At 42.2% G+C, this 27,706-nt stretch overlaps 2 protein-coding genes across 2 annotated transcripts in view; both read right to left on the reverse strand.

Moving 5' to 3' along the window:
* MAN1C1 (mannosidase alpha class 1C member 1) overlaps positions 1-27,706 on the reverse strand; it is a 296,651-nt gene that overhangs the window by 256,467 nt on the left and 12,478 nt on the right. The window lies entirely within an intron of this gene.
* MACO1 (macoilin 1) overlaps positions 1-27,706 on the reverse strand; it is a 62,967-nt gene that overhangs the window by 22,881 nt on the left and 12,380 nt on the right. The window contains exons 2-6 of the mRNA XM_078452180.2: positions 24,242-24,383; positions 22,350-22,476; positions 17,588-17,711; positions 16,061-16,239; positions 14,167-14,668 (exon numbers count right to left, since the gene is read on the reverse strand). Coding sequence (XP_078308306.1) covers positions 14,167-14,668; positions 16,061-16,239; positions 17,588-17,711; positions 22,350-22,476; positions 24,242-24,383 — 1,074 coding nt within the window. The remainder of the gene's footprint in view (positions 1-14,166; positions 14,669-16,060; positions 16,240-17,587; positions 17,712-22,349; positions 22,477-24,241; positions 24,384-27,706) is intronic.

Genomic DNA, 27,706 nt, shown 5'->3' on the forward strand with positions numbered 1-27,706 from the left:
TGCTTAGCAGGCACAGATATCCCAAAACACGCAACAGACTGATGATTACTAAGTAAAACCGTTATTACAAAGTACTTAACGTCTCTGCTCCCTAATCTGTCAAATGCAAAAGGTAAACACATTCATTGTCCTCAAGAATGCAAAGAGAGAAAAGGAATCCTCGAGGCATTCACGGAACTGGTCCTATAGGGAAATAGGGGAACTGACTTCTTGAAACCCTTCAAGAATAAAGCTGTGAGTGCTACAACGAGTATTTTTAATAAGGTCCTTAAAGGATGTGGTCAGATTTGATAGTTTGTATCAAAAGCCTTTAAAATGTTCATCTCATTCCCTGACATTTATCCAGAGGAGAATTGGAGATCCACACAAAGACTTACGTAAAAGTGTGTTTGTTGCAGCATTACTTCGAACAAGAAAAAAAAACAGAAACACTTAAATATTCAACGGAAGACTGACTAAATAAATTGTATATTCATGTGTCTGACTGACATGCAGCCAGTAAGAAACCGTTAAGGAAGAATATTTGAGGACACAGGAGAATGCTCACGATGTAGTCAGTGAAAAAGACAAGTTACAAAATATTTTACATAGGGGCACCTGGGCGGCTCAGTCGGTTAAGCGTCCGACTTCGGCTCAGGTCATGATCTCACGGTTCGTGGGTTCGAACCCCGCATCGGGCTCTGTGCTGACAGCTCGGAGCCTGGAGCCTGCTTCGGATTCTATGTCTCCCTCTCTCTGCCCCTCCCCTGCTCACACTTTGTCTCTCTCTCTGAAGAATAAACAAATATTAAAAAAAATTAAACAGAACAAACTATTATACATAGTATGAGCTCTGTTTGTAAAAATAGTATGTATGCACTAATATATATGCATGCAAGAGAAAAAAGACTGACAGGATATTATATTAAGATAGTGGCTATCTTTTCTTGATCTTCAAAGTTAGATATACTCAACATATAGAACTTATTTTTTTTTTAATTTTTTTTTAATGTTTATTTATTTTTGAGACAGAGAGAGACAGAGCATGAATGGGGGAGGGGCAGAGAGAGAGGGAGACACAGAATCGGAAGCAGGCTCCAGGCTCTGAGCCATCAGCCCAGAGCCCGACGCGGGGCTCGAACTCACGAACCGTGAGATCGTGACCTGAGCTGAAGTCGGACGCTCAACCGACTGAGCCACCCAGGCACCCCCTTATTTTTATTTTAAGTTTATTTATTTTTGAGAGAGAGATAGAGAGGGAGCGAGCGGGGGAGGGGCAGAGAGAGCGGGAGACCCAGAATCCGAAGCAGGCTCCAGACTCCGAGCTGTCAGCACAGAGCCTGACACGGGGCTCGAACCCACGAACTGTGGAGAGCATGACCTGAGCCGAAGTTGGACACTCATCTGACTGAGCCACCCAGGAGGCCCCAGAACTTACTTTTAACATTTTAATTATTATTTTGTGATTGGGAGAAACTTATTTTAAAAGAGGAGGCTACGATGAGATTATCGCCTCGCACCTTTTAGAATGGCTAAAATCAACACCACAGGAAACAGGTGGCGGCGAGGATGTGGAGAAACCCTCTTGCACTGTTGGTGGGGACTCAAACTAGCGCAGCCGCTCTGGAAAACAGTGTGGATTCCTCACAAAGTTAAGGACAGAACTCCCCTACGATCCAGCAACTGTACTACTAGGTATTTACCCAAAGGATACAAAAATACTAATTCAAAGGGATACGCGCGCCCTGATGCTTCCAGCAGCATTATCTACAACAGCCACACTATGGAAACAGTCCACGTGTCCGTCAATTGATGAATCGGTAAAGAAGATGTGGTGTGTGTGTGGCAGACCACTCAGCCATAAAAAAGACTGACGTCTTGCCATGTGCAACGCCATGGATGGAGCGAGAGAGTATTCTGCTAAGTAAAACCAGTCAGAGAAAGACAAATACCGTGTGACTTCACTCACGTGGAATTTAAAAAATGAAACAAATGGGCAAAGGGCGGGGGAAAGAGAGGTAAACCAGGAAAGAGACTCTTGACTATAACAGAGCAAACTGATGGTTACAAGAAGGAAGGGGGACAGGGGACAGGTTGAACAGGCGATGGGGATTAAGGAGTCTACTAGTCATGGTGAGCACTGGGTCTTGTACGGAAGTGTTGAGTCTATACTGTATACCTAAAACTAACATTAGGATGTATGTTAACTAAATGGAATTTAAATGAAAACTTAAACAAAAAAAAAGAGGAGGCTATTAATCTGCTTTCCATGGCTTTTCAGTGTTCACTGTTACTCTTAGATTTGTCCATGTCACAGGCCAGTTTCAGAATAATCTGAAAGCCTTAGGGAAAGTCCAACTCTTTTACTTTATAAACTTTTTAGGTCACTCCCAAAAAAGGGGAATTTAAGCTTCTGGAGTAGAGAATGCCTCACTTCCTGAATCGACATCAACTACTTCCCATTCATCAATGGCTATCAAAACAATAGTTTTTCTAAATCTAGACTCTAGAACTGTAGTTTATCGCCCTGGTCTGGCTCCCTCTGGAAAGGCAAGAGCAGACATCGTTCTGACATCAGGCTTCAAAGTATACACACGTCATAAGGGATGGTGCTGGGAGGCCAGATTCTAAACCAGCTGGCCCGTGAAGTCTGAATAACCATCATCCCCGTCCCGAATTTTGATGTATTTTATGCTCTAAGGACACGGGAGAGAAACATGTTGGCGTGGGAGAAGTCACCAGTTCTAGGCCCAGGAGGGCTAAGCAGCTCTCTGTAGCATATGGTTGGAGGAACACCAGACACCCAAACCACCCTTATCACAAGGCCGGCTGTCCCTTCTCCTTCTAAGTGCTCCGAAAGCCTCACAGTCAGCTGTGGGCATGTGACTGTAAAGGGGATGGTCTTTGGGGTGGAGGGAGACACTGTCAACAGGTGCATGTTTTCCAAGAATGCCAAGAACTGAAGGAGAGGATGAAGCAAAAAGTTCCCATTCATACATGGCAAATGAGTTCACGGGATTTACCAGATACTCCGTAACAGAAAAATCCTTCCTATAGGAGTCAAGTTTTGATTGGTAGGGCCAGAGGGGTGGGAGGGAACAAAATACAAGAATAACAGGAAGGGTCAGGTGCAGAGGCTGCAAACTGGTAAGCCAATCTGGCCCATAAACATGTTTTGTTTGACCCTCCCTGACTTCAAAACTGGGAGATTTGACATAGATATCTATCTTTGGCATCTCTTCAAAATCTCAGAAGATTTAGCAACACCAGGCCTGCAATCCCCCACAGCAACAATCGGCTGTCCCGCAGGAAGGGAACGTGCAGTCCCCCATGGTGACAATCAGCTGTCCCGCAGGAAGGGTACGTGCATCCTGACTCCCAGGGGCCAGGCGCAGTAGCGAATGCAAATGGTGCCAACCCCAGCCTGTGCTGTGCCCTGTCCTGCTCCCAGCTCTAGGGCCAGGGGGAGAGGAAGGGCAACCGTCTTTTCCAGTCCATTACTCTGTTTCTTTTTCAAGCCTGGAACAACACTGGGCCAAGGGAGTTGTGAAATGCACCTTATGAGAGAGAAGAGCTGTCATTCTTCCCATAATAGAGAAACCAAAACTTATTCTAACCCCGAGAGGCCCAGCTGGCTGGAAAAAAGGTCTCAGACGTTTGCAAAGATTGAAGTGTGCCCACACTGGCTGTCAAAGGATTCAAATAGCTAGTTTCTAAATGATGGCGTGAGTAACATTTAAAGAATATAGTTCCTTTTCCTTGGAGTATGTCCCCTTCAGGGAATCCACCACTAATCCCCTTAGCTGGAAATCTCAATTCATTATGTGCCAGCAGGGGTACTGACTCAGAATTTAACACAAAGTTTTATAGTAGTTCCTTCTGAATTCTAGGGAGGGAAACTTTCCAATTGTCTAGCTAGAAATCCCGGTTTTGTTAGAATAAACTCTTAGTACTCAACAGAAAAATATTTCCAGTGTGGACTCCCTACAGCAAATAATTGGTGTCATTTCGTAATTTATTTATCTGTACAACATAATTATCTTCTTTGGTTCCCTGGATGTGAAGGCAGTAGGCAAATTGGTGGCTTAAAGTCACTGATGCCTAGTTTCTCCCGAGCTACATGGTTTTCAAGTCACACACTAGCCCTGTTTAAGTATAAAATTATCATGCTCCTATTACCACATTTATATCTCAGAATATGATAGTTTTAAATAACTGCAGTGCTTAAAATCAACTCAAACTATACTGTGGATTAATGTAAACAGAGCCAACCAAATAAAACCTATAGGTACCGTAAATATTATGAGCATGGCAGAAAGTGGAAATAAGTCATGTCTGCTCAGAGGCAATGCTACACAAACATGAATCAAAAACATTTTCCCACAGAGACAGAAAACACACACACCAAATTTACTAAATAGAACTATGCCTCTACTACTTATTTTTTCCACTTAATCATTTCCAAATAATTCGGCAGCCGCTAAATTCGACATATTTAATCTAGTTGGAACCTCTAACTGCCCAGTTTGCATCATCTTTATTCTAAAATTTCACACAGTTTTACTAAATTCTACCTCTGGGCTAGAAATAATACTGTTACAAATAAATTACTCTGTGTACCTATAGAAGCAGAAAGGTCTGCTTTGGTAGCCAGCACTCCCTGGGGAGGGTAGCAAGCAAGTCATTTTGCAGCCACGGTTTGTTAGCTCTGCGGTGTGCAGGGGCCACCCGTAGGGGATGCAGCCGGGGTAAAGTCCCAGGGCCCAAGCCCCAGATTTTCTTCCGCAAACTGTTTCTGGCACCCAGCAAAATGTATTCAGATGCAAAAGAGAACAAATGTTATCATTCTCCCTCTAGCACCAGAGATGATATATAAACAGTCAACACATTTTCTTTTTTAATGTTTATTTATTTTGTGGGTGGGGGAAAGAGAGAGAGAGAGAAGGAGAGACAGAGAGAGACAGAGAGAGAGAGAGAATATTCCAAGCAGGCTCCAAGCTGTCAGGGCAAAGCCCAACACGGGGCTCAAATGCACAAACCGTGAGATCATGACCTGAGCTGAAATCGAGAGTCAAAAGCGTATTAACCGACTGAGCCACCCAGGTGCCTCGAGTCAACACATTTTCTAACCTGGGGGATTTCCTTGAAGCAGAAACGTGGGATCTGAGCTCCCTATCCAGCTACCACACAGACAAAGAGCATGGCCAGGGCTGGCAGGGGAGAGGGCAAGACTCACCAGGAGAGATGAATAAGCAGCAAACTGAGATCTCCTCCAAGTTCTTGGCCGAGGCGTGGCTTGTGCCTAGATTCCCTGGCCCTGAAGCACAACCGACCCACTGCCAGAGCAAATGGCTTTTTTGAGAGGAGTCCCTTGGATGAGTTTTCTCCCCTTGTCCCTGGTAACTTCCAGAAATTCTTGAACCCCCTGAATATCCTTAGAAAATAGTACTGACAGAGTACTAAATTGCAAAACTTCCTAGGAAATACCAAGGAAAGGGGCTTAGAGTGGAAAGTATTTCTATTTTTTAGAAATAAGCTTGTTAACAACCTACTCACGAGCAACAAACAGTGGGACACTGAATGTTCAGTGCTTGGCCTGTCTAATGTAATATGTAACTTTTCTAACTTCAAAAGCCTCTCTGAGCCACACTGCCACTCAACTTTGAACTGCACTTCACTGTGATGACTGAGGCTCATCTTCCTCCCGTCTCTTTCTAGCATTTTCTCTGCACGAAGGGAATGCTCATTCAACAGGTATTTATTGAGTATCTACTCTGTGTACCATGGCAGGTAAGAGAAAAGGAGGTCCCTGGCCTCACTGAGCTTAGGTTCTATTCTGGGTATTAACAAGCCCGTGTAAAAATTCAAACTCCACAGAAATAGACAATGTAAATAGAAAGTAAATATCCCCTACAATCAACTACAATTGACCATCTGGTATGTGTTATTTCAAGTAATTTTCTGTGTATCTGAGAACCATATCCACCCATATTTTATAATGGCCTCATAAATGCAATGTTTTGCTACTTCCTCCCCTTTAACAGTCAATCTTGGAGGCTTTCCATTACTTGCTTTGAAGATGGGTTTCCACCTCTCAAGAGAACCCTCTGTAACCTGTCTCACCCAAACCCCTGTGATTCCCCACTGAGGACTCTTCAGGCCTTGGGGGGGAGGGCTAGATTAGTCCATACAAGTGCCATCCCCCCCTGGGGCACCTGTCCAAGGGGCTGCTCACAGGCTCTACCTCCTGAATCCACTGCTCTTAGTTCTTCCCCACGGTCAGGTGTCAGCTTTGGACTGTATTATGGCTTTGTGCCTACAATCTTGGGTTCCATGCACTGAATCTGCTTCCTCACTTTCTGTTACAACTTGGAACCACCCACCAAGTTCCTTGTCTTTCCTGGCCTCTGGAGCTAGGAGCCAGCCCCACCCACTTCTAACCCTGAGATGGACAAACACCCGGACAGCTTCCTACAAGGGACGGGAAAGGCGGACAGTTGTAAGAAGAACTGGCGTCTCTTTGTTCTTCTGGGACATGGCATCTGCCCCTAACTTTCCTTGTTGCTTTGAAAAGCTTCTCTGAGGTGACAAAATACGAGTTTCTTGGAGTCTCTCTTCGCTTAGCTCTTTTTCAGTTATTCACACCAGGTCACACTGAACCCCCAGAATCTAAAAACATGGCCCTTTCTTTTCAAAGGATATGTAATTTTTAGTTGTGCATAGACATCTCAAAATGCGGGGAAATGAAAAATGGGAAGTCCTGTAAACCGGTCTCCTGTCGTTTTTCCCCACAGAGCAAGACCACACTAAGAAGGCTTATGTAAGTCAGAGGTTCTACAACAATCTCAAATGCTGGTATTTGGAAGACAAGATTAAATTCAGAAGTACAGAGGCACGTGGGTGGCTCTGTCAGTTGAGCGTCTGACTCTTGATTTCAGCTCAGGTCATGATTCCAGGGTCACGGGATCAAGCCCCACGTCAGGCTCCACACTGAGCATGGAACCTGCTTAGGATTCTCTTTCTCTCTCCCTCTGCCCCCACCCCCCGGCCCCACGCACTCTCTCTCTGAAATAAAAAGAAAAAAAAATGTTTTAAAGTACAACAGATTGTAAACTGCCAGTCACAAGTCACATCTGGGCAATCTGTGCCACCAGCAAGTCCGGTCAAGGGGGAAAGCTGGCTGTTTTAGCTTTGGCCACCTTCGTCCCCCTTTGTAAGAGAAACCTAAAATCATAAATACAAACACAAGGCTTATAGGGGCTAGAAAGTGGAATGAAGAACAATGACATTCTGCCCCCACCCCCCAGCTTAAACCAGAAAGAGAGGAGTCACAAACACATCACAGCCTGCTAAAACATAACACTAATCGATACACTCATTGACAGACTAGAACATTATATAGCCTATTTAATAAAACATGTTGTCATCAATCTATATGTTCCAAAAATATTTCTCTAAGGTCCAGATCTGGTAATATAAGTCAGTCCTTGGGCTGAGTGTTAAATACTCCTCAGTGTAAGCCAACGTGTTAAAATTTCTTCTTTTTTATTTTTTTTTTATTTTTTTTTAAGATTTATTTTTGAGAGAGCACAAGCAGGGAAGGGGTGGAGAGAGAAGGAGACACAGAAGCCGAAGAAGGCTCCAGGCTCCTAACTGTCAGCACAGAGCCGGATGCGGGGCTTGAACCCACAAATTGTGAGATCATGATCTGAGCTGAAGTCGGACACTTAGCCGACAGAGCTACCCAGGCGGCCCAGTGAACAAGTTAAAGTTTCTTAAAGGGGGCGCCCGGGTGGCTCCATCGGTTGAGCGTCTGACTTCAGCTCAGGTCATGATCTCACGGTTTGTGGATTCAAGCCCCACGCTGGGCTCTCTGCTATCAGTGCAGAGCCCGCTTCAGATCCTCAGGTCCTCTCTTTCAGCCGCTCACACCCTCTTAAAACTAAGTATACATTAAAAAAAAATTTTTTTTTAATTTTTTAAAGTACTTCTCTATCCGTCCCCTTCCCTCCTTTCCCTCTGAGGCGGGGTCACCACTTGCTTAGAGATTATCTGAAAAATCCTGACAAAGTTTTCCCCTCCCTACCACCACCCCCAGGATCTCAAGTCTCCTAACAAGCAGAATTATGTGAACAAATTAAGTTATAAGTAACTACGTTTTGGTGTGCCTAAAGTAACCAAATAAATTTAGAGAGGAATAAAAGAGTGAGTATTGAATAGAGTATAACTTTCCCCAGATCCCATTTTTCCCTAAAGAGAAGGCTCTCCCCGGCTCCCTGGCTTCAAACTTTCTCCAGAACTTACTATCATGGCAGTGTCCCAACCCCAGGATCCCAGGCCTTCCAGGAAGTCACTCGCTAGTGGCCTCTCCTCAGGGTAAGTCAATGGTTACATCCCTGGGCTTAAGTCTTCCAGTTCAGGGCTCTTGGCTGTCCAGGTGACCAGTTAAGCCTACTCCAGAATTCTCCCTCCCAAAAGGGCAAATTCCATGCTGGGTGGTTCTGGGCTGTCTGAACCAAGCTAGCCCTAAGCAGAGTTGAATTCTCAGAGACCTCGTAAGCTTTCAAGGGTATGAGTGGCTGGCCCCTCTACACTCAGAGATTAAGTACACCCTTGTGTCTTTGGCAAGAGCAAAAATTTGAAAAACACTTAGAACAGCGTCTCTCTACAAAAAAGGAAATGAATGAATTCTGAATAACTCATGAATTAATAAAGAATGAATTCTGAAGTTCTAAGCACTTCTTCCACGGATTTTAGCCACGAGAGCCTAAAATCTAGGTCTGGTGCCAGTCACCGAGCCAGCTTTGCTTGCGTGTATATTTAAAATGAATAACAGCACAGAAAGAAAAATATAAAGCAGAAAAATAAAGCAGGTTGATAAACCTTTTTTTTTTAATTTTTTTTTAACGTTTATTCATTTTTGAGACAGAGAGAGACAGAGCATGAACGGGGGAAGGTCAGAGAGAGAGGGAGACACAGAATCCGAAACAGGCTCCAGGCTCTGAGCTGTCAGCACAGGGCCCGACGCGGGGCTCGAACTCACAGACCGTGAGATCATGACCTGAGCCGAAGTCGGCCGCTTAACCGACTGAGCCACCCAGGCGCCCCTGATAAACCTTTTTAAAGCAGCATGGTTAGAACCAAAAAGGCAGAAGTCAAGAAGCGTGGGTTCCGGCCCTGGCACCGCCACTCTAGCTTGGTCACTCAGACTAGCCGTCTACTCTCCCAGGGCTCATCTACTTCACAGACGAAAAGACAGGGTTGGGGAGGCTGGTCTAGACGCCCCTGAGAACGCTTCCAGCTCCAACAAATAAACACCATTCTAAATCCGACTCGGTTTTGTTAAATGCAGCTCTGCGAGGCAAACCCCGGAGACTTTTCCTTCGTGACTCTTTGTACCAGATACGGCTCGACTACATTAGAGACAAAGTTGATATCTTATTAAGAACAAGCACTAAAAATAGAAGGGATGAATCTTCTGTGTTGGGTACCAAAGAAAAAAAAAATAGACTGGAAGTGAACCGAGGAGCCTTTTTTTTGTTTCAGCATTTCAACAGAACAGCGATCACTTTACATTTTGTAGTCAGAGTTTTACATTCTCTCCCTTGACCTGGAAACAAGGGAGAGTGGCGAAGAAGAACCCTCCAGTCTGGGGCTGTATCTGAGCGGGAGCTTCGTGTCGAGCGCACACACGGCTGCCGGCTCTCCCGCTCCCAGGCCCTGAAACTGCAGGAGAGCCACTCCACTGTCACCCTGACCTGCCCCATCTTAGAACAGCTGCCGAGTGATCTCACAGACTGCCATGGAATATTCCACATCAAGGGAAAAAGAGGGTTCGGCTGCACTGGCAAAATGATTTAGATATAATTTAAGAGAAAGAAGCCGGACACGAAAACTACACAAACACTATGGCCACAACTAGGTAAGTTTAGTTGATGAAAAGAATATACGACAAAATTTTAACAGTGATTTGTGTCACATGGTGCGACTATTTCTCCCTTTTCTCTAAATCTTCTGTAATTTTTTCACATTTAAAATGTTTTAAAATTGACCAGATTTTAGAAGAAATGTAGCAGATCTCATTCTAATTTCCATCATTCCTTTTAACCCAGCTCTTAGTTAAAATAACTGATCTTCGGGGCACCTGGGTGGCTCAGTTGGTTAAGTGTCTGACTTCGGCTCAGGTCATGATCTCACGGTTTGTGGGTTCAAGCACTGCGTCGGGCTCTGTACCAACAGCTCAGAGCCTAGAGCTTGCTTGGGATTCTGGGTCTCTGTCTTTCCCTGTCCTCCCCCCCAACCCCCCCCCCCCCCCAACGCTTTGTCTCTCTCTCTCTCTCTCTCAAAAATAAACATTTTAAAAAATTAGAAAAACAAATAACTGATCTTCCTTCTTGTATTTTCTGTTTTTATCTAGAATTTTTCTCAGGTCAGAATTTAAATATTTTGGCTACCAACAATATAAGACTGTTTCTAAATATCCTGGGTAAAGGATTCAGAAACCAAGCTGGCAGAAGTCAAGTCATTTTGTAAGATGTATTTTTCAAATGAGAAGAGAAACTTTGGGCTGGCTTTCGCACGTTCCCAAACTTTTCCTGGGAAGGATCTTACAGGCAACACTTCTTCCCAAGTCCCCACCTTCCCGCACATTCTCTAACCGTAGCCATCTATCAGCATATTTTTTCTGCAAAGGGCCGGACCGTTAATATCTTTGTCTTTGTAGGCCACACGGTCTCTGTCTCTCTGTCGCAGCTACTCAACTGCCACTGTGGCACAAAAGCAGCCACAGACGCTACGTAAATGAATGAGCGGGCATGGCTGTGTTCCAATAAAACTATTTTTTACAAAAACAGGCAGTGGGCCAGATTTGGCCTGGGCGCAGTCATTCGCCAACCTGTGGAATACAGCGCACAGGGGGGGAGCGTGCGTGGGGCTGAGAGGGACAGAGAAAAGACCTGAAGGACTACTTGCTCCTTCCAACAAGGAGTGGCCATCAACCCTTTTCACAGCCACAAGGACCTACAAGAATTCTCTTTGAAAGGGGTGTCCTAATGAATTTTTCCCCCAAGTCACAGTACCGGTTCCTCAAATAGAACAGCTCTCAATCATGATGCTGAGACAGGCGAGCTGTGGAATGTTTTGCAATTAACTTACCATTGTATTACAGTACTGGTTTTCCAAAAGATTTAAAAAAAAATTTTTTTTTTTAAACAGGAAGCGGGAGATCAGTCTTCTCCCTCCAGCCAGCCTGGCTTGTGCACAACCAGAAGCCTGTCTGCTGTAGCCCAGGGCTCCCATATAGGCTGTCAGCCCAGTACGTTTACATCAGAAGGAGCCTTGCAGGCCCCTGAATCCAGCCCCTCTCCATCTTAAGATACAACCCCACTGTCTAGCCAGCAACTCGAGCACGTCAGGTTTGGGTCAATTATAGTCTTACTAATATTCACCAAAGCATACATGAAGTCAAACAAGAGGAAATGGGAGATGGCCAAGAAGGACGAGAGGAAATGTGATAAGGCCTCCTACAACCAAGCTGAGTAATGTGCTCAGATAGCTTCTGTTTATAAACTTCTATTGTTGTTCGTCTTGGAAAATTTGAAAATGCATGAAAGTAAAAAGAAAAACTAAAGCCCCAATACTATCATGAGGCAATAATTATTGCTATCATTTTAGTTCCTTCCCCTTCGAATCATTTTTGTGTATATGAGAAAAAAAGATGCTTTTCATAAAACTGCTTTCTACTTTCTTCATTAAATATTGTGTCAGGAGCACTTCCCTATATTGTTTAATATGGCTCAAAAATATGATTTTGTAATGTCTATATTAAAAATTCATCAGAAAGGGTGACTCAGTCTGACTCTTGGTTTCAGCTCAGGTCATGATCTCATGGTCCATGAGTTCGAGCCCCGTGTCAGGCTCTGCCCTGGCAGTGTGGAGTCGGCTTGGGATTCTCTCTCCCCTCTCTCTCTCTGCTCTCTTTCTCAAAGATAAATAAACATTAAAAAAAGAAAGTCCATCAAATGGATGGACCATAATTTATTTAGGTTTCTCCCCTGTTGATATTCACAAAGTGTCCTTATTCTTTGTAATACATTAGACATTGAAAATAATCCTACAGAAGCTTATAAAACATTTTAAATATAGTATTTCCTATTTATGTATTTGACAGCAGGTATTCCCTAAAACAGGGTAATAATATTCTGGGGCCCTTCAGATCAAGGCACATCAGAGTACACATTAGTGACCACAGGAAGAGCCATACCACCCAGGAGGAGGCATGGGGGCACCGGACCCACAGAAGGAAGACTGGCCATCTGAGTCCTTGAACTTCTTTGCTAGAGGCAGATTAGGTGGCAGAGTCAATCAACATTACAGCTGGGGCCCAAGTGAGATGGTATCACAAGACTGAGTCTTATCTGCTGTTTCTGTAATACCCAACAGCGGAAAACTGTTTTGACTTGACTGCTATTCTTTAAAGTGAATAGGAGGGGCACCTGGGCAGCTCAGTCGGTAAGAGTCTGACTTCAGCTTGTGTCATGATCTCATTGTTCGTGAGCTCGGGCCCCGTGTCGGGCTCTGTGCTGACAGCTCAGAGCCTGGAGCCTGCTTCGGATTCTGTGTCTCCCTCTCTCTCTGCCCCTCTCCTACCTATGCTCTCTCTAGCTCTCAAAAATAAACAAACATTAAAACACAAAAACAACCTTACGTGGATAGGAGAAAGGATGTTAAAAACCTTGTGGCACATATTTCATTTACAGCATATAATAAATTTGTGGGACATTTGATTTGAAATAGAAGGTTAACTAATTGGTCTTTCTCCCATGGGCCCCTGGAAGAGGGTTCTCTGCTGAGTGTTTTCTCTGCAGGGCATCATGGGCAGAATGTTGCAACAAACAGATGTGGATGCTGGCCTGACATCATCAACAGCATGGTATGCTTCTAAAGGTGGCTGGGGGCTAGGAAACCTCTAGAGCCTTTAGCAGCAGAACCCACATATATTTCTCTTAATCTAACTGCCAGTCAGAAAAGTAAGACAAATTAATAATCTATTTTATATAATTTATAACACTGGAAACCTTCCCTCCTAGAAGAAATTGTCTGCTCTTAATTAAGCCAAAGGAAGAGGAATGGAAGATGACTTAGTGGAGGCAGGGAGTTATAACCGTCCTCTTGAGTTACACATGAAAAAAGCTCCAGTTCAGGAGTGCCTGGGTGGCTCAGTCAGCTGAGTGACCGGCTTCGGCTCAGGTCACGATCTCACGGTTTGTGGGTTCGAGCTCTGCGTCAGGCTCTGTGCTGACAGCTCGGAGCCCGGAGCCTGCTTCGGATTCTGTGTCTCCCTCTCTCTCTGCCCCCCCTCTGCTTGCAGTCTGTCTGTCTCTCTCTCTCAAATATAAATAATAAACATTTTTTAAAAATCTTAAAAAAAAGGTCCCGTTCAGATCCCAGTTTCCAAATCGAAAAGATACGAGGTAAAAAGAACATATGTGTATTTTAGAAAATATATAAAACACAGCAGACTTACGGCTGAGACAGTCAAGGTAATACAACGATGTTATTATCTTACTTAAAGATGGGAAAAGGAACATTTGTGATTAAAATTGAAGTTTAACATTGTATTTACCTGTGGGATGTTTAGAGATTACCTTTCAAACTTGATTTCCCCAGAGTTATCTGGGGGCATAATCCACGTTTTAAGTGGAATTAACCAAAACAAGCAAAAACAAGCACAAGGTGGTAAGGTCAACTTTCTCCGCACCCACCCCACCCCACCCCGCCTGTTGGATCCAGTCTGACAGAGGGACATGTGCGAACAGGACACAAACTCTTCGTCTTGTGTCTATGCCACAAGAACTTTGGATATGCAAACAGAGCAAGACCAGGACCACAGATCTGTCTCTCAAAACCACTGCAAGAATCGAGTTACGGGTAAATTTGGTCACATGTGCAAAGAGAACACTGTCACCTCTTACTCAGAACACTCAAAAGGGCCCGAATCAATGCTTCAGGACAACGGCACTAGGTGACCAGCAAACTCATGTGAAATAAACACTTCAAATACCGCCGGGTTAAAAGCCACAGTATCTGGTCACCAATTCCCACAGGCCCGTATGGAAGGGTCTGTTTTTCCAGACTTAAGTTGGGTTTCCTGGAAAAGTGGTCGAAGGACACAGCACGCACACTTACCTCACCAGTGCGTCTGGCTTGCTTAGCTGGTTATTAGGAATACAGTTTTCCATTAAGTCCTTGTGAGCACTTGGGCTCTTGCTAGTGCATTTTTGCTTCTTCTCGTTTTTACTAGATGAGGAAGGAATGCTCCCATTTGTGGCGCTATGACTGCGAGGTGAGGAGTTCACAACTCCACTGGCATTTTTGTAATTTTTTGAGGAAGCAGTGCATGAGTCCTCTTTCAAGAGATTTTCTGTACTTCCCACAAGATCATTATTTAATCTTTTACTATTGATATGGTTTTCCATATACTCAATTTCTTGTATTTTCGAGTCTACAGGTTGTAGAATATTGTTGTTATTTATTCCAAGGTTGTGTTTTTTGGCATCCTTGTCCTTTTCTTTCCCTTTTTCTCGGTATTCTATCTCTGGCAAAGTGGTGGAGAGTTTTTTGTTGGCTGGAATACCTCCGTTGTGGTGTATAAGGATCGAGGAATCCATATCAGGCAATCCTTTGGCTGCTACAATACCAAAAACAAACCAACAAACAAAAAAACCCACACCGGAACATTTAGTTGTACAAAAACACAGCACAGACAGAGTCAACAAACTGCATTATCTATGCTTAGAAACTTACTCCATCAGTTTACAAACTCATTTAGAAGCAATAATAGCCACACCACATCATGCTAACTTGCGCAAGCAAATCCATGGGGTGCCTAGGGTTAAGGTTAAGCATCCAACTCTTGATTTCAGCTCAGGCCATGATCTCATGGTTCATGGGTTTGAGCCCCACGTCGGGCTCTGTGCTGACAGCGTGGAGCCTGCTTGGGATTCTCTCCCTCTCTCTCTCTCTCTCTAAATAAATAAATAAACTTAAAAAACTATCGTTTATGGAAAATCACTATCATTTATAAACACCAAGCCATTCTAGTTTGGGCCTTGAAAAGAAGATGAGGATTTTACAGTTAAGTCATACTTAATTTATCAAATCAAACTTGTCTGTCCCTGGGATGAGAGGACACAGGCAGGTCAGACTCTTAAGAGACCATCTTTTAAAACAGGCTAAGCAAACTGTTAATAGCTTTACTGAAAAGAAAGTGATTAAATGAAACAAAAGGAGAGGTATGAGGTCAGGATATGGGGCATCTATGTTTTTCTTGACTCTAGCAATGAGGTGATAAGTCTATGACATTTAGTAGGGCACTCGAAAAGAATTTTCCGTATGAGGCCTACACATTCCAGTCTGTCCAAGTCTACTTGAAGAGATCCTTCTGCACTATTGCAGAGAGTGAGATTGGTATATTTCAACTAAAAACATGACTCCAAACTTCCAACCTTCAAAGAAAACTAGTATTGTTGTCAATTCATCTACTGAATTAGATACGTGCTCATTAGAGTGGTCTTACTAGCAACTGCTCACTTTAAGAGCCGCACTGCATTATAGGAACCATTTAGAATGGGGCCGAACCACTTTTGCTCTATTCAGAAGAATTTTAACTTAAAAAACAACTATTTATGTCCACATCGCGATCTTGCTTATACTTTGGTTCTTGGCTTGCTTCAATTATAAACTCACATAGTTATATATGCTATGTTGCTACTGAGAATAAACATTTTTAAATATTTGTAACAAATAAAAGGTTGAAATGGAAAATACGCTATAAAAATAATAAAATAAAATAAACATATTTGAAGCACATGGTCTTCAGCTTCTAGCTAGAAAGCATCCACGCCCTGTATTTCATGATCAAACAAAGCAATGGCCCTGAAGGGGAACACCAGAAAACAGGAAAATCCTTGGTAATCTTCCAAAGTCCTACCAACTTTTCCAGGGCCAAAAAAGAAATCTACTGATAGACAAAATAATGACTAATCTACTGAGCCAACACAGCTTTAGGGTAAAGACCTACCTTCCTCGGCTTCTTTTTCTTGCTTCTGGAGCATCTGTTGCTCCGGGGGGAGGGCTTGTTGAAGAAGCTGCATGTAAAATTCGTTCTCTTTCTGCACTTCCTTTTGCTTCCTTAACCGCATTTTGTAGCTTACGTAACTTTTGAAGCCAAAGCCCAAAGTCACCACGGGGTACCCAATGCTAGAAAGACGAAAACCTAGCCAGTAATTGCCAGTGAAACACAAACCACACACGCATCAAGCACACGAGGACACCTACGACTGAAATTAAGAAACACATTCTAGATGATGATGGCAGTGGAGCATTTAGTACACATAAATATATGTGATGTCTGCTGTGGAAGTGACAGGCAGCGGGCACGTGGAGCAAACCCCCAGGGAACAGAGGGACTGCTACACCGTAAGAGGCTGCTCACCAGACTCTGACATTCTTCAAACCAACTCAAGAACTTTACCCCAGTGACTGCTGGATACAGTTGCTAATGTCTTTGATTAACACTGAACTCCCTTGTGCATTTTTAGAACTTAGGCACCTGGGGGCGCCTGAGTGAGGGGCTCAGTCAGTTAAGCGCTGACTCTTGATTTCGGCTCAGGTCATGATCCCACGGTTCGTGGGATCGAGCCCCGCGCTGGGCTGCGTGCTGACAGCGTGGAGCCTGCTTGAGATTCTCTCTCTCCCTCTCTCTCTGCCCCTCCCCCTCCTGCACTCTCTCCCTCTCAAAATAAATAAATAAACACTTAAAAAATAAATACATAAATAAGTATTGATATTATCGGTGCCAACATTTGGTTTGTACCACCAAATTAAACCAGCTGTACTTACAACCTCTGGGATAAAAAGCTGAAATATTTTCATTTGACTCATCAGTCTGTCTAATATCATTTCAAAGCTTCTGCAAACACTGTCAAAACTCATATTAAGTCTCATTAACATTCAAACTTATAAATTATAATTAGTCTAAATGTGCTCTCACTACAAATTTAAAGTGACAAGTTTTATTGACCAAGTTTATTTAATGCACTTGCTTGTGAAAAGACTTTAAAATATTGGAAACGATATCTTGATTCCTGTTGATTTTGGTTTGTCATAAATACTAGCAAAAATTAAGTCAGTTCATTTAAATTTCATGAGAGCGCCATCTCTTTCATCAAGACATTTTGGAATCACTATCTGATTAAGATAAAAATAGGTAACATTTATCGGACACCTATGTGCTTGAAATTAAGTTAAATACATATATCCCCTCATTTCATCTTTCCCATGACTCCACAAGATAGGTCCCCAATATACAGGTGAGAGGGCTAAGGCTTAGAGCCGGTGACATGTCCAAGGTGACAATGCTATCAGGGGAAAGAAGTGGGGCTCGAATACTCATCTGCCTGAAAGGAGGGCCCACGCTCTTTACTGCCATATTATGTTGTCTTCGGGTTCGTGTAAAATCTCTAAGAAAAAATTGATAATGGCACTTACCATTCTACACTGAAAACACTGAACTGAATTAGAGACTAAAAATACACATAATACTCACCAATGAGCAGCAAAGGGACGACAAAGGTCTACATGAAAATTTTTGAGATCTTTAAATCTAATCGCTGCTTCAATATAAACAAAGAGTATCCAGAGGGACACCGTGGGCAAACACACTCCCCTTTCTGTGGGAAACAGTAGAGAGACAAGCATCAGCGATACATTAAACTAACATAACAGATGGGTTGTTTGGGACATGAGTTCAATTACAGTAACTTTCTTTTTCTTTTTTCTTTTTTGAGTTTAGCTGACATACAACGTTACATTAGTTTCATGGGTACGACATAGTGATTCGATTTCTCTAGATGTAATGTTATGCTTACCACAAGTGTAGCTACCATTTGTCACCACACAACGTTATTATGATGTCATTCGCTGTATTCCCTATGCTGTGCCTTTTATGCCCATGACTTATTCATTCCAAAACTGTAACCCTGTACCTTCCACTTCCCTTCATCCATTTTGCCCATCCCCCTACGCTCCTTTCCTCCGGCAACCATCACTTTGCTCTCTTAACTACAGTAACTTTCATTAAAACTTTCAAACTAATTAGGGGTGTCTGGGTGGCTCAGTCAGTTGAGCGCCCGACTTACGCTCAGATGATGATCTCGTGGTTCCTGAGTTCAGGCCCTGAGTCAGGCTCTGTGCTGACAGCTCAGAGCCTGGAGCCTGCTTCGGATTCTGTGTCTCCCTCTATCTCTGCCCCTCCCCTGCTCACACTTTGTCTCTCTCTCTTTTTCAAAAATAAATAAACATTAAAAAAATTTTAAAAAGACTTTCGAACTAATTAAAAAGAAGTCTGACCCAAACTGAAAGCTTTTATATGACAAAAGATGCAATGGAATCATAGACAAAAATAAAAGACAAACATTCTGGCAAAAAATATTTACAATATGTAAACGAAAAGAGTCACAGCCCTACTTTACAAAGAGCTCCTACAAATCAATAAAAAGGCAACTGAAGAAAAGAATTTGCAACTTATAAAAGAAAAATATAGATGGCTAAACAACATATGAAAAGATGCTCAACTTCACTACTACTGATTAGGGAGATACAAATGTTTTAAAAATTAGATTCCATTTTTCACTCTACTAGATAAGCAAAAATTTTAAAGACAAGCAATAATACAGGGAGGGTAAGCCAAAGGGTTCATTCTCATACTTGACAAAAATATAAATTGGGGCAACAAGTCTTAGAAAGCCGTTTGGTTAGTATAATTAAACTTAAAATATTATACCTTTGACCCAGAAATTCCAATTCTGGGAATCTACCCTAAAGAAATATTTTAAAACTCCCCGGAATAAATATATAAGAATATAAACTATCGTATTCACAATAGCAAAAATGTAGAATTTAAATGCCTATCAACAGAGAATTGTTTATAATAAATGTGTATAATGTATATGATACAGCTTTTCAAAAGAATGAAGATCTGTACTAACATGAAATGATACGTAAAAAATAAATTCTTAAGAATGAGTTATAACATAAAGAAATGTTTCTGACATTTAAGGGGCACCTAGGTGGCTCAGTTGGTTAAGCCTCTGACTCTTGATTTCAGCTCGGGTCATGATCTCACGGTTTGTGGGTTTGAGCCCTGCATCTGGCTCTGTGCTGACAGTATGGAGCCTGCCTGGGATTCTGTCTCCCTCTCTCTCTGCCCCTCCCTCGCTTGCTCTGTCTCTCTCTCAAAAATAAATAAACTTAAAAAAAAAAAAAAAGCTAAACGAAATGTTTCTGACATTTAAGTTCTGTTCTACAAATTGTTTTTCTTGACTATAAGCTTATATTCCTTTTGTAACTAAAAACAAGTTTCAAGGGAGGAAAAAGCAGCTTGCAGTAGAGTAAGTAAGATACAAATAATGGGGTAATTTTCACTGATTTTTACAATCAAAATCTGCAAGCTGGGACTATCTATGTGAAGACATGATTAATAATGGGATTTTTTTAATGAAGATGGACTACACAGGCATGAGGTCCAATAACTATGGAAAAGAGCTCCTTTGAGACTGTATAAGACAAGTGAGTGACAGAAGACAGAATGGGTGGGGGGAGGGAAATCAGTAACCTAAGGTCTTCTTACTAAGGATCTTGGGATGAAATAAAAGAAAAATCATAGCATCTTGAAACTACAAAGAAGATCATTTAGTCCAAGCTCCTTATTATACTGAAGAAGAAAGTAAGGCCCAGAGTTTATAGAAATTGGGTCCAAGATCACCGAGATGATGCGGAGTCTGTTCCTAAGGAGAACCTAAATCCCCTTAGACCTAGTGTGTGAGGCAAGAGACACTCAAAGTCCTGTCAAGGCAGCTAATGGCCTCAACCATTCTTATAGATTTAACCTATAAAAGATGGGGCATTTTCACAAATTCTTTTCAAAATACATTTTCAACAATTTATATTCCTGGGACGCCTGGGTGGCTCAGTTGGTTGAGCGTCAGACTTCGGCTCAGGTCGTGATCTCACGGTTGGTGAGTTTGAGCCCTGGGTTGGGCTTGCTGCTGTCAGCACAGAGCCCCCTTCTGACCCTCTGTCCCCCCTCTCTCTGCCCCTCCCCCACTGCACTCTCTCAAAAACAAATAAGCTTTTTAAAAAATTTATATTTAATTTCTTATATTAATGTCTAAAGTTATCATACATATAATATGCACATTACAGAAAAAAATGGAACATTTTGGACAAAATATCTATATTTCTATACTTGTCAAATAATAAAATCATGAAAATATTTTTGAACAAGTGAAAGAGTCATATTGTACACACAGTTTTGTATGGTGTTTTTTTCCCTCTTAATAGCAAGGAAAAGAAGTTTATGATATAATATTATCATTCTTTTGTGGCAATATATAATTTCATCAACTATTCCTAATAAAGTTAAGAAAGAATTTTAAATTTTAACAAGTTGGCAAGAGAAATGTATCCCGTGTTATAAAAACTGTACTCGTACTTGTCTGGCCCAATAAGAATACAAAGTTTGCTTTTTTGTTTATTTGAGCACTGATCATTCCAAATTAAAACCTACTTCACAACTTAGCTATTCCAACATGCATTTCTGAGCCTCAGGCCAAAGGGAGGCCAGTATCCCTTATGATCCTAGCTTCACTGCTGCCCTGTGGTCCCCCACCAAACTCGTGCCCAATAGGTTCTATTAACTGTTTACAGGGGTAGTTTTTTCCCCAACTACTAAGACGTTATTAAAGTAATTTAGAAAATCACTACGGTTCATCAAAGTCACAGATTATTGAGCTGGAAGGCTCCCCTAGACATTATCTAGATCACTTCACCTTCATATGACAAAGAAAAAACTGCAACCCAGACACAATGACGAGTGTAAATGGCAACTCACTTGAACCAAGACCCGGGACCAGGAAATACAAGGAAAAACTAAAGTATGAAGAAAATCATTTTAATTAGAGGAAAGCAGACTAAGGAACTGTCATGTTAGCTTATAAATCAAGTCAGATATGAGAGAGTGCTAAAAGATGGAGAACACCGTGCTCACAGTGGATACTTCAAATATCAGAGCTGACCCGTGCCTTCTACACGGGCCAACATCATCCCCTTGGCACCTCTGAGAAGAGGATGAACAACGCTCCAGGGAGCTTTTAGGAGCTGGCACTCCCTCCAGGATCAAAATCCTAACAGGTTCCGCAGCTGGGCCTAAGAATCAAGCTTCATGCAGCTTTGCTGAAAGCGTAGCACGCTGAGAGCCAGTCCTCACGTCCCCACGCCCCCGACTCAGGCTGCCACGGTGGCCTGGAAGAATGTGAGAATGTCTGGCCTCATCTTAGTTTGAGACAGAAGTACAGCTGTAAGGACGGAGGTGACTGTGTGGCTCCACTCCAGGCAGAACACACCTGAAACAGCACGTTTCGGTTAAGAGACCCGCTAAGAGCTAAGGTCAGGATGGGGAAAGTGGTTCAGATAACATACAAGGAAAGCTGATGAAACTAGAGACGTTCTGCCTACAGAAAAGAAGACTCGAGAGAGAAGACGTTAAATCTCTGAAGAAATGTTAACTGTGGATGGGAGACCACACTCATTCGGTGTGGCTCTCATGTAGGGACGCAATGCTTGGGCTCAAGGGGATGGTCTGTAGGCCCCTCGAATCTGAAGAAAAAGTTCTGTGCACTTCCCTTTATTTGTGGGGGAAAGCCTCTTTATGTCCTCTGTGAGATAAGCAAGCCCCCAAACAGTCAAGATGTGCTGGGTCAAAAATATCAGGAGGAAAATTCTGGGTCAGTATCAGGAAGAACTTTCTATTACAGCTGCCCCAAAAGCTGAGTTCCTTGTCACTGTAGGCTTTCAATCAGCGATTAAACCACTAAGTGTCAGTGATGCTATGGGGATTGTTAGACCAAACAAGGGTTCAACTCAATGACCTCAGACACTCCTTTCAAAGCTGAAACTCTGGGAACTTTTTTCCTATGTGGAACGTGGCTGTCTTCGAGTCTACCTAAAGAGAAATCACTTCAACATACACACACACACACACACACACACACACACACACACAAGAATATCTTCACAATGAGGATTGGTCGTTGAAATGCCTACAACTGAGATGTCAAATCATAAAGGCTTAAACTTTTCATTCAATAATGAAAAAACAGATGAAATAAACTTTAAAGATGTAATCTATTAGGAAAAAGCCACTTAAAAATGTCTGCATTAAATCCAACCCTAAGTAATGTATTCAAAGAAATCATTTAAAAAGTTGAATCTAAGATTTCTATCCATGTTAAGAAGCCATTAAGACTTACCTGTGTGCCATACGTACTGAACCCACACATAGGTGCTAGCAGCAAAAAAAAGCCATTGTATGGGGATGAACAGCAGACATATTATATTTGACGTGAATGCTACACAAACAAAAAATACTGAGAAGGCCTAAAGGAAACAAAACAAAACAAAATTAAAAACACGTCTTAGAACTTCTTTTTTAAACAGAGGTTATTAAAAGCATGTTGGACAAAGATCTCTGAAACTGCCATGCTATAGAGCAAGTGACAACAGGACATTTTAAACACTGAAAACCCACCATATAAAAAGGAGAGGTCAATTGAGCATTAAAGAGTAATCCTATTTATGGCCTCAAATCATGAAGAACAACCAGACCAGACCACACTGAGGCTGGATCACAGTGAGTTCATTTGGACTCCACAGGTGGGTCACCTAAAAGAGTCAGAATTTTAACACAGAAAAGGCTCCTCTCCTCATCAAACATTCCTAAAGAGCCTCATTCTTAAAGAAGAGGCTGTTGGAGCACAAATGAACCACAGTAGTAAGAATTATGCTGATGTTCAGGGTTTTAATAATGCAACCTTTCTCTGGACACACCACTATTATGTATTACCAACGGGACATGAGCTCAAAGCCATCTCTTCTAGGCTCTGGATTTCGAAGTCGAAGAGTTACAGGTTTAAGGTGTGGTCATGGAACACAAGAGAACTGCAGGTCAACCAAGGGAACAAGCCCAGGTCTTTGCCCTCGTTCTAAACCTGTAGTTTTCAAACCACAGCCTGGGGCTGTGTGGGGAGGATGCCTCGGCGACCCAATCAGTTAAGCGTCTGACACTTGGTAAGGGCTCAGGTTATGATCTCATGGTTCCTGAAATAGAGCCCATATCAAGCCCCGAATCAGGCTCCACGGAGCTTGGGATTTTTTCTTTCTCTCTTTCTCTCTCTCTCTCTCTCTCTCTCTCTCTCTCCCTCCCTCCCTCCCTCCCTCTCAGCCTCTATCCAGCTCAAGGGTGTGTGCACGCGTGCGCACACTCTCTAAAAATAAATAAACGTAAAAAAACAAAGCAAAACAAAACAAACCTAGTTTGGGGATTCCTGGATCCTTTCAGTGGGTCTCGCAAGTCAGTATCATTTTCATGACAATACCAAGATGTCATCTGCCTGTTACACGCTCATTCACTCAGGCCTAAGGTTTTTTTCTAGAAGCTACGTGATATGTAATATTGCAATCGAGTGAGTTCAGAAACAGATATGAAAATGCAGCTGTCTTCCATTAAGCCAGACATTAAAGAGATTTGCAAAAATGTAGTCAATCTTCGCCTTTTTTTGTTTTGGAAAATATAGTTATTTTTCATTTAAAAAATGTAATTTGCGTTAACATGTGATGGGCTTGTTACTATTTTCAAGTGAATCACCAAATATCTAAATTTGCTTTCAAAGTTTTAATTTCTAATATAGTAAATATGGACAGATCTAACCCACATAAATAAAAGTTGCTTGGAATCCTCAGCAATTTAAGAATGTAATGGGGCCCTGAGACCCCCAGAAAGTTTGAGAACCGCTGTTCTAACTCTAACCCAATCACTAACACAGTGATTGGGGCCCCAGAAATACTTCGGAGTAGGACGAGGTAATTATTGTTTCCTTCACTACTTTGTTTCCCTCCCCAGGTCTTCCCTTCTCTTCTTGTCTCTAGAATGGTAGAGGAGGCAGGGAATGTGACGATTTGATCTGTGGGTTTAGACAAAATTGCCTTAAGAGGCCAGTTTCAGTCCGTAGGTCCTATTAGCTCAGTACAGTCACCTAAGGACTGCTAATAAAATGTACTTTAGACAGTTTTATCATCAGTTACTGAAGATTTTCTTAGAAAATTAAATCGCTTATACTTGAAATACACGTATTAATAAACATACCAGCCCCTGGTATCTGAAGGAATCATAGACGCTCCTGATGAAAAGCCAAAATGGCCACAGGTATTCAAATCTGAACTCCAGGACAAAATCGGCCAGGAGGACCAGTGCCCACACTACCAGGAATTTCAGGTATAAAAATGTACTGCAAAGTAATAAAAGTAAAGAATTAATTCAAGGTCATCTGGGAAGCACAGAAAAAGAAAACACACTTTTTTTTTAAGAGACAAAAAAAATATCTTCACATACCATGAAAACAATGGAGAAAAAGGACAAAAAAGAGTTGTCGCTGGAACCCATTTAATATTTAACAGCTCTGGCGTTCACTCTGATACCCACAACCCTCAAAGAAAGGTGATGACCAAAAATGCTTAATTCCATTTAAGATAAAAAAAATTTTTTTAATCTCACCACTATTTAAAAATGTGCTAAGTATTTGACTTCAAAATACTGCAACACTCTCAAAATTACAGCTTTCAGGCTATTCTTCATTAGAAGAAAATGTCACGGTTGAAAGGCTTCAAATTTGCTGTTTCCCCACCCCTCTACAGCTGCTTGAAGAGTCTTTGAAATTCTTGATGTACATCCCTACATGCTTGAAGGGTTCTGTCTTCTTCCCTCTTTTCTCCTCTTGCCTCTCTATGTATTATTCACCTGCATTAACCAAACAAAACTCAAATGACTTCCCTAAACAGAAAGAAATGAACTTCAGGAGCAGATGCCAATCACTGCTAAGGATGTAAAATGTACTTTAAAGAGAGGTGCCTGGATGGCTCAGTCGGTTATGTGTCCGACTCGGGCTCAGGTCATGATCTCATGGTTCGTGGGTTCGAGCCCCATGTCAGGCTCTGCACCGATGGTGCTGAGCCTGCTTGGGATTCTCTCCTCTTCCCCTGCCCCTCCCCCACTTGCTTGGGCTCGCTCGCTCTCTCTCAAAATTAATAAATAAACTTAAAAAAATGTACATTAAAGAAAAAATCCAGAAGCATCTCAGCCTTGCTCTAGCTAAGATACAAATATGTGCTTCCATTTCCCTCTGGATATATGTTAAATAGAAACACACTTTGACAAACTGGGCAGAACACATATTTAACCACTCCAGTAGCTCAAAACAAGGAAATGGATTAAAATCTCAAAGTCCATTCTTCCAGTTCATGAGTTGTATAGTAGATGAGAGTAGCCTTCAGATTAATAAGCCCCTTATTATTTAATAAGCGCCTAATTCTATGTCCCTAACCTAGTCAATTCTGGAGCAGGCTAAGGCTAGGCATTAAAAAAAAAAAAAAAAAAAAAATGGGGTGCCTGGGTGGCTCGGTCAGTTGAGCGTCCGACTTCGGCTCAGGTCATGATCTCACGGTCCGTGAGTTCGAGCCCCGCGTCGGGCTTTGTGCTGACGGCTCAGAGCCTGGAGCCTGTTTCAGATTCTGTGTCTCCCTCTCTCTCTGACCCTCCCCTGTTCATGCTCTGTCTCTCTCTGTCTCAAAAATAAATAAAAACGTTAAAAAAATTAAAAAAAAAAAAAAAAAGGTTTTTGTAAGATAGATTGAAAATACCTAACACTCACTTTGACTTGGGCTAGAACTTGCGTGCTGCTTTGTGCTACAAATATTCCAATATTGATACGATTACATTAGCTGTTTGAATATATACCACCACCACCAAAATCAAGACTTCAATAAATCATTTTGAAATATATTAAAATAAGCTGCAAAAAAACTTAGAAACTTGGGGGCGGAGGGCAACAAAAACAGGATCCAGCACTGAGGATTGTTTCTGTGCCCTCTCAAGTCACAAGGGCAAAAAGATGTCAAGAACAGACATGTATGACCCTCAATGATACAGGAGCAAAATGATGCATAATTTGCAACTAGGGGCAATTTCTAATACTAACTCTTTTTTTTTTTTTTTTTTAACGTTTACTTATTTTTGAGACAGAGAGACAGAGCATGAACGGGGGAGGGTCAGAGAGAGGGACACAGAATCTGAAACAGGCTCCAGGCTCTGACCTGTCAGCACAGAGCCTGACGTGGGGCTCGAACTCATGGGCTGCGAGATCATGACCTGAGCCGAAGTCGGCCACTTAACCGACTGAGCCACCCAGGCGCCCCTCTAATACTAACTCTTGATAGAACCTCTTAGGGCTCTGATGATAGGTTTCGATCAAGAGGTCCGCAATAGAATCAAGGAACCCAAGGCAAACCAGAAAACAGGCTTGTATTCTAAGTCCCACCTTTTAGTTTATCTCCCTAGACTCAATATTAGCCGGGTGACGATGGGGGCCCCATTCTCACTCAACAAATCTATCACTGATCCAGTGGAGAGCAAGACATATTTTATTAGAAGAGACAACTGAGTCCCGAATAGGCATGCGGGAACACAAATCTAGTTTCAGACCAGCTTTCCAAGCTGCTTGGCTTTCAAACGGAACGGTTTTTTCCTTGTGTCTAGAATTGTTTCTAGATTTTAAAGAAGTATGATAATAGCCTCTCGGCCATGTTTCTAAGGCATTTAAGAAATGGCATGCATGGAGATGTTTTTTACTTCTCCCGTGAACACTTTTTCCCATGGGGCTGCCTCCAGACTGCAGCTGAAGGAGATGTGGCGAGTACGTCAACTTGTGGAGTTGACGCCGCTCCCAGGTGAAGGTGAGTACCACTCTCTGCCCCAAACGCTCCCCAGGCGTGGCAGGCCCCCTGTCCGGCCAGCAACATCCTACTGCACTAGTTAGATAGCCATTATCCAAAGACTGACAGCCTGTTGAATACTTTTTCATGACCTAATCATCTAAACCTAAGGCAATGCAAAAGTTATCATCTTTGTAACAGTGACTACTCGTTTCCAAGTCTGTGACTTCACAAGGGTTCCTTTTCATATATTTCGTATCTTTTCAAAAAACTGCTTTCATGCTTTTCGTGTTCCTTGGCACCCAGTTCTCAGTCACAGTTTAGAAGTGTAGATATCTAAGGAAACTTGATCTTTCACAAACATATGCCGTACCCTCAACTTTCGTCAGGCTCCCCTTTTAGGAGCACCTGCCTCTAAAAATCAAGAGGCGATCTAATCAACAAAGTAGATTTTACGAGTTTTACAAGAAGAGTTCTAGAGTTTAGTTGCACAATCGTGTGAATATACATGTGGTTACTGACCTGGACATTAAAAATGGTTAAGATGCCAAATTTTACATTATGTATTTGGCCACACTTTTAAATATATGTAAATAAATAATTTACTCGTCTTAAAAAGAAGTTGATTTTACTTTAGGACTAGTACTGAATTGATTCCTTTCCGTCTTCGGGGTTTTAGAAAGTTTAAGACAATTGCCTGATTCAGTATTCACTTAGTTCTTTCTATCAGTAAATTATGCTTATTATCCTTCTATAGGTACCTGTAAAAAAAAAAAAAAAAAAGCCAAAAGACGAGTAATCAAAAATGACTACTCTCCGTGTAGACACCCTAACTAATTCCTTT

The sequence above is a fragment of the Panthera onca genome, chromosome C1 (genome assembly GCF_046562875.1).
Source record: "Panthera onca isolate mPanOnc1 chromosome C1, mPanOnc1 haplotype 2, whole genome shotgun sequence".
NCBI classification, from domain to species: domain Eukaryota; kingdom Metazoa; phylum Chordata; class Mammalia; order Carnivora; family Felidae; genus Panthera; species Panthera onca.